This window comes from Nestor notabilis, unplaced genomic scaffold, assembly GCF_000696875.1.
Source record: "Nestor notabilis isolate BGI_N333 unplaced genomic scaffold, ASM69687v1 scaffold20019, whole genome shotgun sequence".
Taxonomy (NCBI): Eukaryota; Metazoa; Chordata; class Aves; order Psittaciformes; family Psittacidae; genus Nestor; species Nestor notabilis.
The window spans coordinates 1-13272 of NW_009945295.1; the positions used below are offsets into that span (position 1 = coordinate 1).

At 39.5% G+C, this 13272-nt stretch overlaps 2 protein-coding genes across 2 annotated transcripts; one reads left to right on the forward strand and one right to left on the reverse strand.

The window, feature by feature from the left end:
* The first annotated feature begins 4462 nt into the window (after positions 1 to 4462).
* Positions 4463 to 5512, forward strand: METTL18 (methyltransferase like 18). The gene has a single exon (XM_010022806.1). The coding sequence runs from the start codon at positions 4463 to 4465 to the stop codon at positions 5510 to 5512; it is 1050 nt and encodes a 349-aa protein (XP_010021108.1).
* Positions 5513 to 9993: 4481 nt separating this feature from the next.
* Positions 9994 to 12940, reverse strand: PHPT1 (phosphohistidine phosphatase 1; the record flags this gene model as incomplete). The annotated part of the gene is made up of 2 exons (XM_010022807.1): positions 9994 to 10086; positions 12816 to 12940. Coding segments are annotated over 2 exons (218 nt in total), but the record flags the coding sequence as incomplete, so codon positions are not given.
* Positions 12941 to 13272: the final 332 nt, after the last annotated feature.

Consider the following 13272-nt stretch of genomic DNA (forward strand, 5'->3'; position numbering starts at 1 on the left):
AATATATATTAAACAACAATATTATTTCAAAATAGGATCATCTTATAAAGTGCTTCCTAAAAGCCAACCACTGTAAGAATTTCTCTCCTTCTAACACAGACCTACCTTGCAGTGTGTAAATGTGTTCTTTATTACATAAAGAACAGAGGCTGGGAGGGAGCGGGTTCACTTCTACTCCTGCAGCCTGCAGACGTATCGTACACAACTGGTCAGAGTCTCCAACAGTTGCACCAGAGTCTTAAAGCAAGAATAAACAACAACAATGAATGTTTTTCACTCCTGCAATGATTTGAAAAGCATCTTTCCTTAGCTGAATTGCACCTAGGGTTTTATGGCATTTAAAGTTCACTGATACTTGCACAAATTAGTTTGTTAAGGATGAATGAAGCTCTATAAAATAATAAAAGCAATTCCAGAGCTTTTCTCCAATACCATATAGTCTTTGAAAGCTTCATACTTCTACTGACTACTGTTCTGAATTTCCAAACATTTTAAAATTCAGGATTAAATGACTATATAAATAGGTGATAGAGTCACTCTTTAAATATGGAGAATCACATTCCATTTGCATTAGAAACTTAAGCAGAATTTGAGTGTTAGGATTTAGTGGGTTTAAATTACAGTTAGCATCACATGCTAGATGTAATCAAATCATGCACAAAATGTTAACTGAACTTCAACTGCAAAGGATGATCAAGTTACATTTTAGCTGCCTGCTTAACACTGACAAAAAATATACTAGAAGTCTCTTAACTGTTTAGGTAAAATCAAAGAATAATGTAAACATTCCTTTGGTAACTTATTTCACAGGACTTGCCTGTAGAAGATTCCTCACAGTACTGTGTAACTCTGTATTCTGGCTGGTTAATCCTTTGGCCTCACTGGATAATTCATACATCAAATTATCAAATAACTGTAGAGTCTGTCAAAACAAAAACAAACTTAAACATTTTATTTAGAAACATACACATGGAAATACTAATACCATTTTGTATCTACTTGCTTCCTTGGCATGGAGTCACAGGCTACTGACATAATACATGGGAGAAAATAGTACTTTCTAGCACTGGAATCACAAAGCACTGTATATCAAGAAGCAAAACCTGCCTTATGGTTTTCCCAAATTACAGGCAGCAGCTACAGGAGCTGTTACTTTTTCTAAAAAGCTGTTAAAAGACAAACTTCCCAGCTAATTCACTTGAAGTATGTACCTCATCCTACCAAAGATGATTTTTTTTTTTTTACTTAGTTAAAACCGTATCATTTAAAAAGGTCTTACATTTTGAAAACATAAAAAAATAACACTATAATCTACAAACAACAATAATTTCTCCTTGGTTGAGGTCCCTGGATGTTTGATGAGCGCTTCTGCTGAGACTACGAAGACACTGAGGTGCTTCCAGGCATGTGTGAGACACTACATAAACTGGTAGGGTACAATAATCCTTTTTCAGAATATGCCTGTTCTGAGCCATTTTTCTTGTAATCTCCAAAATTTGCTACAGGACATAAAATAGGTGAAATGGAAAACAAGTGGCTATTTTTACTGGCTTCTTAAAAGATACAAGCTGAGGTCTGAAATTTAAATCAGTAATTTGGCATTGCTTTACTTCAGCTAAAAAGGAGAGCATATGTTACGCCAGTATGGTCTAAAACTGTATTCACTATATTACTCTCAAATTTCACATATATTCATGACACGTAAATGTGGGGTTCTTCAGTTTATTTGTCCCAAGAGGCTACCTCATGTAAAATTCTCCAGCTCATTTTATAAAAAGCCAAATCTTCTCAAAAGAACAATTCAATTACTGAATCTAGAAAGTAGAACACTGCATGTTCAACCTTCTCCCCACTGTAAAGAGTGGCAACAATCACAGAAACAATCCGTTGTGGTTTAAACCACAACACAATCCAACAAAAATTGTTGGAACTTTCAAAGTGTAAAATTTTAATTCCAAGTTATATTGTGTAACCTCAAAAAAGAATCACTGCATTCTATGCAGGTTTTAGCTCTGGACTGACCAAAAATTCCACATTTAGTTGCAACTGTCATACCTTAGGTAATACTTTTGAGAAAAAAGTTTGTTCCAAATCAGCAAGGCTGATATGGGGCAAAAACATTTCAGTCAGGATCCTCAAAACACCTGCAAAGCAAAATATTTAAGCATTACAGAATCATAGAATCACAGAACGGTTTGGGTTAGAAAGGACCTGAAGATCATCTAGTTCCAACCCCCCTGCCATGGGCAGGGACACCTCACACTAGGTCACCCAAGGGTCTGTCCCACCTGGCCTTGAACACTGCCAGGATCAGAGCATTCATAACTTCCTTGGGTAACCCATTCCAGTGCCTCACCACCCTCACTGTAAAGAATTTCTTCTGTATACCTAATCTAAACTTCCCCTGTTTAAGTTTAAAGCCAATACCCCCCATCCTACCACTACAGTCCCTAATGAAGAGTCCCTCCCCAGCATCCTTATAGGCCCCCTTCAGATACTGGAAGACTATAATGAGGTCCCCACACAGCCTTCTCTTCTCCAGGCTGAACAGCCCCAAAGAGAGGCAACACATTTGCCACAAATGCATTATCTGAGAAATAATAGCTCCAACGTGCATAAACACATCAATAATAGCATCACACTTGACTACACTTAGTTGAAGGCTGGGCACAATTGTTTGTCCATGGAATTAAAATTTCCCATATTCCAAACTGCAGACAGCTGCATATTTAACATGTTAGTTAGCATTAATACAATATCAGCCTCATTTTCTTATCACTATCAGGTATTACAGGAGTTTTGCTGCTTGTAAGATAATGACCAAAAAGACAGTGAAATACAAGATAAAAAGCACCCTTATTTCAAAGATCTAAAAATCAGAAGTTGTGGGAATGAAAAAGCAGCCTTACATGCATAGGTTCTTTATGGGCTTTTATAAAGCTTATTCAACATGCAATTCACATAACATGCAAGATCCAGCAAGACTGCTGAAGATCACGAATGTCACTAGTTATAGCATAAGCATTTTTAAGTAGTGCAAACTTTATAAGACAACCGCAATACAATGATCTACAGGAAGAAGAGGCACTTCTTGGTCACTACTTACGAATATGCTCATTCCAGTCTTCAGACTCTTGATACACAGAGTAAGAAAATGTTAAAGAAACTCAAAATCTCTCTGCCAGAAAGGTTGTTTAAAGCTTCTGCAGAAGACACAGTGACTTCTCTCACACTGTTCCATGTACATTTCATCCACCGTACGAAATTGGTGGGGATACTCCACAACCAATACAGGTAGATAGACCTCAGTACCCGCACGATCAGCACAAGTATTTCAAGTGCACTGGCAAACAAGTCTTGAAGTTTGAGGGTGAGGGGGAATTACACACATTACTGAATAACCACATGCTATTTTCTACCCTGTATCTTTTATTTCAGTGATCGGCTGTACTCGTTTCCAGCGAAAAAGCCGACACACAAGTTTTCTGTCCTGTGCTAGCCCCTTACAAAGGTTGCAGCACTTTCCCGCACAGGGATTTATTTGCTTAAACTGCGCAAAGCTGCAGGACGAACACCCTCACCCCCCCACACACACCATTTCGGGGTGGCTCCCCGCAAGCACCCAGCAGCCGAACCGCCCTCCCGAGAAGGATATAAGGAGCCGGGGCAGGACGGCGGGCAGCTCCCTGCGGCAGAGGTCCCAGTCCCAGCCTCCCAGCTCTTGCAGAAACAACTCCAGATCTGTTTGAGACATAGCGCCAACTACACCCGCCTCAGAGCCGGGCGGCGGCGGGAAAAAAACTACTTCCGCTATCCCAGCATCCTCCACGCCCGCCCCGCCCCCTTTTCACCGCGGGCGCGCATGCGCTCAGCCTACGCGGAAGCCGAGCCACGTGAGGGTAAGCGGAGGGGAGCGCGGCCAGGGGTCGGTACGGGAACGGGAGACAGCAGCATCGCGGGGGGCACAGAGTGGGTAAACTGGGGCCGGATCCTCCTATCCGACCTGCATGCTTCAGCCGGAGTGCAGGGAACGGAAGTTGGGCCTTAACAACCTGTGCCTATACCTGCATTACGTCAGAGATGAGGTCACTGGTAACTTTTTATACATTTAAATGTTTAGAAGGTGGGGTTTATTTGGGGGGGTTGTGTTGTTTTGTTTGGGGTTTTTTTAATGCAAATTAAAGTGCTACAGTTAGACAGTTTGTTTGTGCTAGTACTTGGCAATTTAATGATATGTAAAAATATTCATTTCCAGAAGTAATTCTCACCCGATTCATTGGCAAAACATCTGAGATTCTACCTGCAAAGCACTTTTCCCCATAGCAGTAAGTTCATAAATACATCCTCTACAGAAAAAAATGGAGAAAAACAACGCTTTTTATATCAGTATTGCTCTGGGATTACTGTTTCTGGCTGTAATAAATTAAGCTGACTGCTATTTTTGTTACTGCTATTCCTGAAAATGGCTTTTCAATTTAATTTTTCTATTGATGAATATGACAACAATGAAGCAGACACTCACGATAAAACGGACGTACAGCTGCACTCTCCAAAACACAAGCAGGAATCCACAGAAAAAAGTAGGCAAGCTGCTGACACTGTTGGTGACTCCAGCCCGAGGCTGGGTACAAATAATTTCCAAGATGAGAAACCATCACAGAAAAATTTGTGCTTTAAAGCTGCCAAGGAGCATGACATACCTGAAGATCTCAACAAAGTATTGGAAAATAAAGTCATGAAAACAGTATCAGGCCTGTATTACAGAAACATGTCTATAGTGGAAATGACATGCTTGGGTGATGCTGACAAAGAAGGCATTGTGTCTAAAAGTGTTTCTTCTCATTCTGATCTGATCCCAGGAGTCTATGAGGGAGGACTGAAAATTTGGGAATGCACCTTTGATCTCATAGACTACTTTTCCGAGGCTGAAATACAATTCACCAACAAGACTGTATTGGATCTTGGCTGTGGGGCTGGTCTGCTGGGAATAGTCGCTTTAAGGGGTAAAGCTAAAAAAGTCCATTTTCAGGACTATAACAGCACAGTGATTGACGAAATAACTTTGCCTAATGCAGTGGCTAACTGCGTAAGGACAGGCAGTGGAGGTGACACTAAAACTAGCCAGCCTCCTTCAAAGAGGCCCAAGAAAGCAGAGCACCCACCCAACATGCTCACAAGATGCAGATTTTTTTCAGGAGAGTGGTCTGAAGTCAGCCGGCTCCTGTTAAGCAGCAACAAACCCTTTTCAAAGTATGATATAATACTCACATCTGAGACTATCTATAATCCTGACTACTACGATGCTTTGCATGACACACTAGCTCAGCTCTTGGATAAAAATGGCCGTGTGTATTTGGCAAGCAAAGTACATTATTTTGGGGTTGGTGGTGGTATTCCCCTCTTCGAGAACTTAATTGAAGAGAGAAATGTGTTTAGGACCAGCATAGTTAAAACAACAGATAAAGGACTGCAGCGGTGTATTGTGGAAATGGCTTTTAAAGATTCCAGTTAAAATTCAACCACTGGTCCTTCAAAAATATATTAAAGACAAAATGTTCTATTCCTCATGTCTCTGCTTTTTCCTCTGTTGAGGTATTCTGGTTTGACAGATTAAGGATGCTCGTTATTGAGATGTTTGAAAACTTCTGATGTCTGACTAGAAGTGAAGGATTCTTCCGAGTCTAATTTTGCGTAGACCCACGTCTGTTTATGCCAATTAATTATCATTTATGTGTATTTTAAAATGAAGCAAGTCACTGTCCCGTCCCTGACTCGGATGTTTTGGCAGTGCCACAACTGGAAGTCACAAGAGTGGCTGCTGAGTGCAGCCTCAACGAGATCGTTTATCATCCTCGTGTAGTGGGAGAAGCAGCTCCCGGCAGTGAGGCTGCCAACTCATGCGGTTTAACTGCAGCATCAAGATTTCAGACTGGACTGCATGCCTGCGTGCTCTGCTGCTTTGCCACCAGAGGGGGATGTGACTGTATTTATCACTTGCCTTCTATTCTGCTAGCAATCTCACAAATCTTTGTAGTGTTTCCGTATGTAACACACACATTGACTTTTATTCAAGCCTTTGAAAAACTGTACCAGAGAACATTTACTACTGTGGTCTGAATTTTCACGTTCAGATTTTGACATGCCACTCTAAGAAAATTTCAGCAAATAACTGGAAAAAGATTGTTTTCAGAAATAAATAAAACATTTCTGGTTTAGAAACTGAATTGAAAGAAGATTCTGTAAAAGAGAAGTTCCTTTCAACAACCAACAAACCCACAAATGCAGTCCAGGAAACTGAAGGATGACAGAACCAAGCACTAGGTGATAGCTGGAAATTAACTGCCCATACACTATGACCCATTTTCAAGACTTGGGGGTGGGGGGCACTACTAAACACTAACAGTTCCTCTTCTTTCCAGCTGTTTGACAGGGCAGCAAGTGTTCAGAGAAGCCTGGATACAAGTCATTCCCGTGTCCTAGGCTAAAGACACTAACGTTGCTTAAGAAATTCTCTCACCAAAACTGAAAAACCCCAAAGAACTATAAAACCTGATCCTGAGCACTTGGTGTCACCAACAATTCACACAAAAAAAATCCATTGCATGTTTTGTCTTAACCAAAACTGGACAAGCTATTACACAACTTTTAACATGTACATCAAAGCTACTGCTTATCATGATGCACTGCCTTATTGAGTGCCCTTGCATAAATACAAACTCAGAGACAGTCAACCACTGCAGTGGACTAGATCTAAGGATACTCAGTGTAGGGGAGAACGGACAACAGTCTGACAGGGTGGAAAGAAACTTAGTACAGCAGTTACCTAAATAGCTTTAATTATTGCATAAAGTTCCTGTCACTGAAGACTCTGAAAGTCTACTGCAAGATTCCTATTTTGTCCATGTTTCTATTAAGGTAGAGTCACAGAGGATTTCCTGTACTCTACAGAAGAGACTTTACTGTTGTTTCAAAACCAATTATAAGTAGACCATTTTAAAGGGATGCTTTGGAAACTGCTGAGGTTGCTTTTTTATAGGAGAAAAGGGAAAAAAGTCAGTTGTGCCACGGATGTGATTGCGCTTTGGAATTTTTCTGCATTAACTCTGAAACTTACCAATGATAGATAACTGCTGAGTACGGATTGAGGAAAAAAAAGGAGTTTTAGTTCTGTCAGGTCAATACAGTACTGTTAACAGTTCTTTTTTGTCAAAACTGGAAACAGTTGGAAACAAAGCGACTAGCACCTGCCATTTTTTCGGACCTCAGGTGTAAGACAATTAATGGCTTAGCCAGTGACTGAATAGTTTTTTCTGCACCTGCCAGGTCTAGTGCTGTTTCAGAGAACAGTACCTGCAGCAAGAAATGTTGCCCACTATGACAACAAATACGGTTAAGAACAAGAATCTTGTGTATTTTTTGATGAGTAAACGAAGGCACTTAAAATCTCCTGTGTTTCCTCTTGAAAATACTCCTCAATAAAACTTGCTGTCTTGGGTTTAATATACAACTCCTTTACTAGCTTCATCTTATTCTTCGATTGCTCAAAAGTAGCTCTCTTTTTGTACAAATACAGAATTAGATTTTTTAAGACTTTCAAATGAAGAGCCACAATCTCACAGTGACTGCACACCTGCAAAACAGGGAACCCCACACAGTATAAAGTTCCCATTTGAAAATTACAGATGAGAATTAACAGAGGATGGGGGATTTTTATCAGATGAAATCAGAAAAATTAGCACTGGGATTTCCACAATTCCAGATGAGTTCTATTCTAGTCTTAAAATTCAGCACATACATGCTGAGAGGAAGCAGTATTCAACACTTAAGTTTCGTAGGCTAGTTGATGTTGGAACACCAACAGAACAAACAACACTAGTTTCCTAAATCTACATTAAGGCTTTCTCAACCTGCCAAATCATCACCACCCTAGTGACCAGTTTCCTGCTTCTCTTCATGATCTGGAATAAAAATCTTTCACTCACTTGTAGTACTTGTACATATTACTTAATAGCTAGGGAAATTAGTCTTTCCCCAAATTACACTGCATTAGAAAACAACAGGCCCAATTTCTTGTATGAAGAAACAAAGGTGGAGGTCAGCTGATAATTTATTAGCTCATGGCAAATCATCACTCCTTTTCTCCCCTTACCCCACCCCCTCACTCTTTGAAAGAGCCATCACAGTAAGAAATCCGGTCTAAATTATGTCCTTCCTGTAACTGTTGCGGAGAGAAACATTAAAATCAGTCATAAAGCATCTCAGGAAACTAAACTAAAAAGCTTGTTTGTTTTAACAGGCGCTATCCTTAACCGATGACTTCCCTTTGAAGATTATTTGCTAGTTTTGGGAAATGAGGCTATTAAAAAGATCAGTTTTGCATACTGGCAGTTACAGTTATTTCACTAAAGCTTAGGGGAAAAAACCCGTGAGGAAAATCAAAGTGGGAAGTGCCTAATTTGCAAATTATTGACTCATATGCTATTCTTGGTTACTAGATACATAGGCATTTAATCACATTCTGAAATCAAAATCCTGTGCAGAAAAAACAAAGCTGTGATCAATGTTATCATGGCATTTGAAGTGTTGCAGCCAGAAGATTATTTACTATACAAGAGCATAGAGAGAAGCACAAACAGCAGATGCAAAAGTGCACAAGGGTGCTGGAGGGAAAAGTCCAGGCTGTTTGTGGGGGAAAGCAGGTGCCAACCACAACACCTGTAGCACCAGGTTCAAGAGATCCTGCTCCCAGGTGATTGAGATGGAGATACCTGGAACTCTTCTAATGAGGAATGGACTGAAAGGTTTGAGGACAAGTACAAGAATTTTTGCTCTGCCCAACTGATCAAATCAGACACAAGGGTGAGATACAATGGATTATTACAGTATTAAGCCAATAACAGCAGGACTTTTTTTTTTTTTTGTGACAGAAACTTGACTAAAGCCTCTCAGATTTCACAGTTTGTACTTTAAGAGTCACATGCAAATTGAAAAGTCACTCTATACCATCAGATACTGGTAGATAAGTGCAGTAGGAAACAACAAAGGGAAGAACTGGGATTTAGATGAAATACCTCTTAAAGACTGCACGTCAACAATGTAAGCATAAGAACAAAGCATATTCCCTTGAAATCTTCAACAGCATTAAAAGAAGACTGGCAGAAAACAAGAAAAGTGAAAATTGTAGCAAGTACCTTCACAACATATGAAGAGCAAAGTCCTGCCATGACACATGCAGTAAGTTAATTCAGACATTGCCTAGGTGTACTGGTTCTCGCAGGAAGGTAATTAACTATAAGATAATTATTTCCAGAAAAATAGTAATAAAAAAAGGTATCCTACTCACAGGGAATAAAAGTACAGAGGAATCAGCATTATCAGAATTTGACATTGCCATCAGTCTGCTCTAGGTGAGGATCTCACATGAACACAAAAGATCTCCATCATTACTTGTGTGGAACACAAATACTGAATTTTCAAAACCATGGAGTAAATCAAAGCTTTAGATCATTGATGAAGAACTGTAATAGTCAACCCTCCCCCCTCCTTCCTCCCCTGATTTTCGTAAATGTGGAAAAAGGAATCTGAAAAGCTCAAAGAGCAATAGAAAATAAAGGAAACTGCAAACACTGTGGTCAAAAAAAGTAGAACAGGTTTGGTCCGGTGGTGTGTAAGTGGATGGCAAAATCCTGATGTATCCTACAATATATCAGTTAGACAGCACTGGATGAAAACAAACTGGAGGTAAGATGCTGTGGGAGTGTTTAATTAGATGGCATGTCAAAAGGAGAGGAAAAAGGCTTAGAACTGCAGATTCTGCACAAAGGAATGATCTGAAAAATAAGATATATCCAGGGATTACTAACCTTATTACAAATCACAGCACACTCCAGCTACTCCAGATTTATGGTAACACACATAGAAGACATTTGATTTTATTTATTAAAGTACAGCTCATAGAGTTACCAGTTTTTGTTCTGTTCATAAATAGCCAATTTATTTCTTGTCATCTGACCATGTAATTTCATAATCTGGATACGCTTTTTTCAGTATCTCCACAGTCACTGAATGATCTGCTTTTCCATAGCCCTGCAAGAACAAATGCTTATTAGACATGTACAGAAAGTAAGTTCACAGAAACATTCAGTTCTCATTGACACAAATGATCCAATTATGACTTGATACTTCAAGTAGTTCACATACAAATCAAATATAGGTTCTAAAAGTTATTCTTGCCATATTGTGTTTTATTTAACTCTTGTCCTCTCCAATTTCCTCCCAACCAGAGATGTAAAAAATAAGTGAGATGGGGGTCGGGCATATTTTTCACATCATAGTTTCTCCAGCAGAAAACTTGTTCTAAAATGTTCCCACACCTTCAGCCACCATATTTACTGGATGTCCTTTTAAGCCACAGAGATTGCATTGACCCACTCTAATGAATAAGCATACAAATATCCGATTTTGCTCAGCTGAAAGAAAAGGGAATAAGCCACCACATATGTAAACATCTGAGTAATATTCTAGCCACTAAAGAAATCAGTCTAAATGTTTTATTTATTTGGAATCTTGCTTTAGATGGTAATGCCATCACTTTAAGTATCTGTGCTCTTTACCCACTGCAACACCAAACTAAGGCAAGGTCAGATGACCCATGTGATTTTTAACCTTCTTTTAAATCACTGATCACATTGTTACTCTTTCACTGAAATTTAAGACAGTTGTGGTAGAAAGTGCCTTTCCATTATTGTCTTATATGACTGGAGTCACCTTGATTTATTTTAGAACAAGAAGTAAGGCTTTAGCTGTCAAAAAGCCTTCACTGCACAACAGCACAGCCTACTGACAAAACCCTGTGATTTACAGGTCATCTTCTTTTTCCAGTAATATTTCATGAGAAACTTAACTTGGAAGACTGAAAAAAGAGCTCAAGGTGGCATTAAACAAAACATGTACTCTTACTCATCACTGACTCCACCCCAAGAGGAACAGCTTAAGTAACCAGCATTTAAACTTTACGGGTTGAAATTATTGATGCCTTATAAAATGCAAACTTTTCAAAAAGACCAGATAATATACTTATGTCAGAAATATTGCAGGTTTATCCTGTCAGTTGTAAAGCAATGGACTCTTCAACAGGGACTGTTACCCTTCATCAGGGACTGTAGTGATAGGACAAGGGGTAACGGGTTAAACTTAAATAGGGGAGATTTAGGTTAGATCTAAGGAAGAAATTCTTTACTGTGAGGGTGGTGAGGCACTGGCACAGGCTGCCCAAGGAAGTTGTGGCTGCCCTATCCCTGGCAGTGATCAAGACCAGGTTGAACAGGGCCTAGAGCAACCTGGTCTAGCAGGAGATGTCTCTGCCCATGTAAGGGGTTGGAACTAGATGATCTTTAAGGTCCTTTCCAACCCAAACCATTCTGTGATTCTACAGATTACAGATTGCCTTGGTAATCACTTTAAACTCCTTATCCAGTTTTGGAAATAATAGCACAGCATCAGCTTCAGAAGAAAATGACTATTCCCCTGGTTTTCATAAAACACCAGGACAGTTCTGGTTTAGAGTCTGACAACAAATCTCCAAGTACAGAGAAGCACTAAATCAATGTAATTAATATACTAACTTCTGCCCTGCTACTCAGGTCTTCTTAACCTCCAGGTCTCTGCCTGACAGAAGCCATCATGGTAATAAACCCCTGCTTTTACATGGTGCTTAGCTCTAAGTGTCAAGGTACCAAAAGCAGAGAAGCACCGTATTTTCCACAGACATCACCTTACAAGAGCAGGAGTTGACTACTGCCTTTGACACTAAATTGGCAGTTGAGTAATACAAGTGTCAAGTCTCATCAAAAAAAGCAGTTCACATGAAGGCCTACAATCACAAGAATTTAGCAGAATAAGCATTATATGCTGCTTTCTCACCCCACACAAATCTAGAATTGGTTTGGTTTTTTTTTCCTTATGATTCCAGGTGGCAAGAGTCATCTTCGAACAAAAGCAGCACTAGGATTTAAAAACACTTAACACATTTCATTCAGCCTCCACTGCTCACCTGAGGTGAACAGATTTGAAATAACCATCACTTTCTATTAACAATTAACTTAATAGAACTATTTTCTTCTTGGGTAGAATCTTTACTTACAGTATTACTGCAGAAACAGCTATGCCTCATCCCAGAGCAACACCAGAAACAGGCTATAGCATGTTCCCTAAATTCAAGAAATCATTACCACTTACGGAGTCTTTTCATAAACTGAGCTTACACAGAACAGGTAGCAAAAATGATCTAGCTTCCACATTCTTGGAAGTTACTTTTATTCCCACAAAATGCATTTATGTGAAACTACATCTTCACCTACTAAAACTGACCACACTTAAACTGGGCATACTCTTCTCACCCAACACATACACAGAACAACATTCACAATTTAGCTGGTCACTGCCAATCAACATTCTCATTGGCAAATAAAAGTTGCATAATAGCTGGATCAAGACGCAGTGGTTACAAATGGGCTCTTCCTGCTCTAGCACTATGACTAAAAGATTCTGAGTCAAGAGAAGCTAATTTCTATTTTTAGTCTGTATTATAAATTAATGTTGGTATTACTCAGCATCAAGTTATCTATTGTTTTTGCTTTGGTCTCCTGCCCTTAAAACTAGCGGGTTTTTATAGTTTATCTCACAAGTGAGCCAGGCAAGTTTTCCAGTTATGTTTACACTGCAATTCAAATTGCCAAAAGCCACAAAACTATGAACCAAAAACCCCAGAACAGCAAAGACAAAAAGATTTGAAGGAATACAAGAGATGCACTTACTGTTGAGAGCCCAAATACCCTAAGTTTCTTGTCTTTGCTATTATGATCAATTTTCCCTCCTCCAAGGCACTTGCACTCATATCCCAGCTTTTCCATCTCAGGATTTACTTTTTCAAATATATGATCTGCACAAGAAGAATGGTTAGAGCCATTAGTATATGCACCCAGCATCAAGTACTCAAGAACTCTGCAGCTATTTTCCACTCGTTTTCCTCCAGTGCCCTTCTTTCACTTGCAGAAGAGAAATGTTTCTCTTGGCAGACATAGAAAAGCTATAATAAGGTTCTCTATTTCCGGTTTTTTACTTAGTTAACACCTCGCATTCTCCTATATGAAGCTTATCAGGTTCAGAAATGACATCTGACAGAGATATCGACCTGCTCTCCCTATTCACACAAGGCATCTAGGAAGGTTTAAAAAAGGGGCTTCTGAACTACGCCCGCTGGCACCAGCCACC

Excerpts from the sequence above, each read along its gene's own strand:
- METTL18 (XM_010022806.1), top strand. The coding sequence starts at position 4,463 with ATGGCTTTTCAATTTAATTTTTCTATTGATGAATATGACAACAATGAA.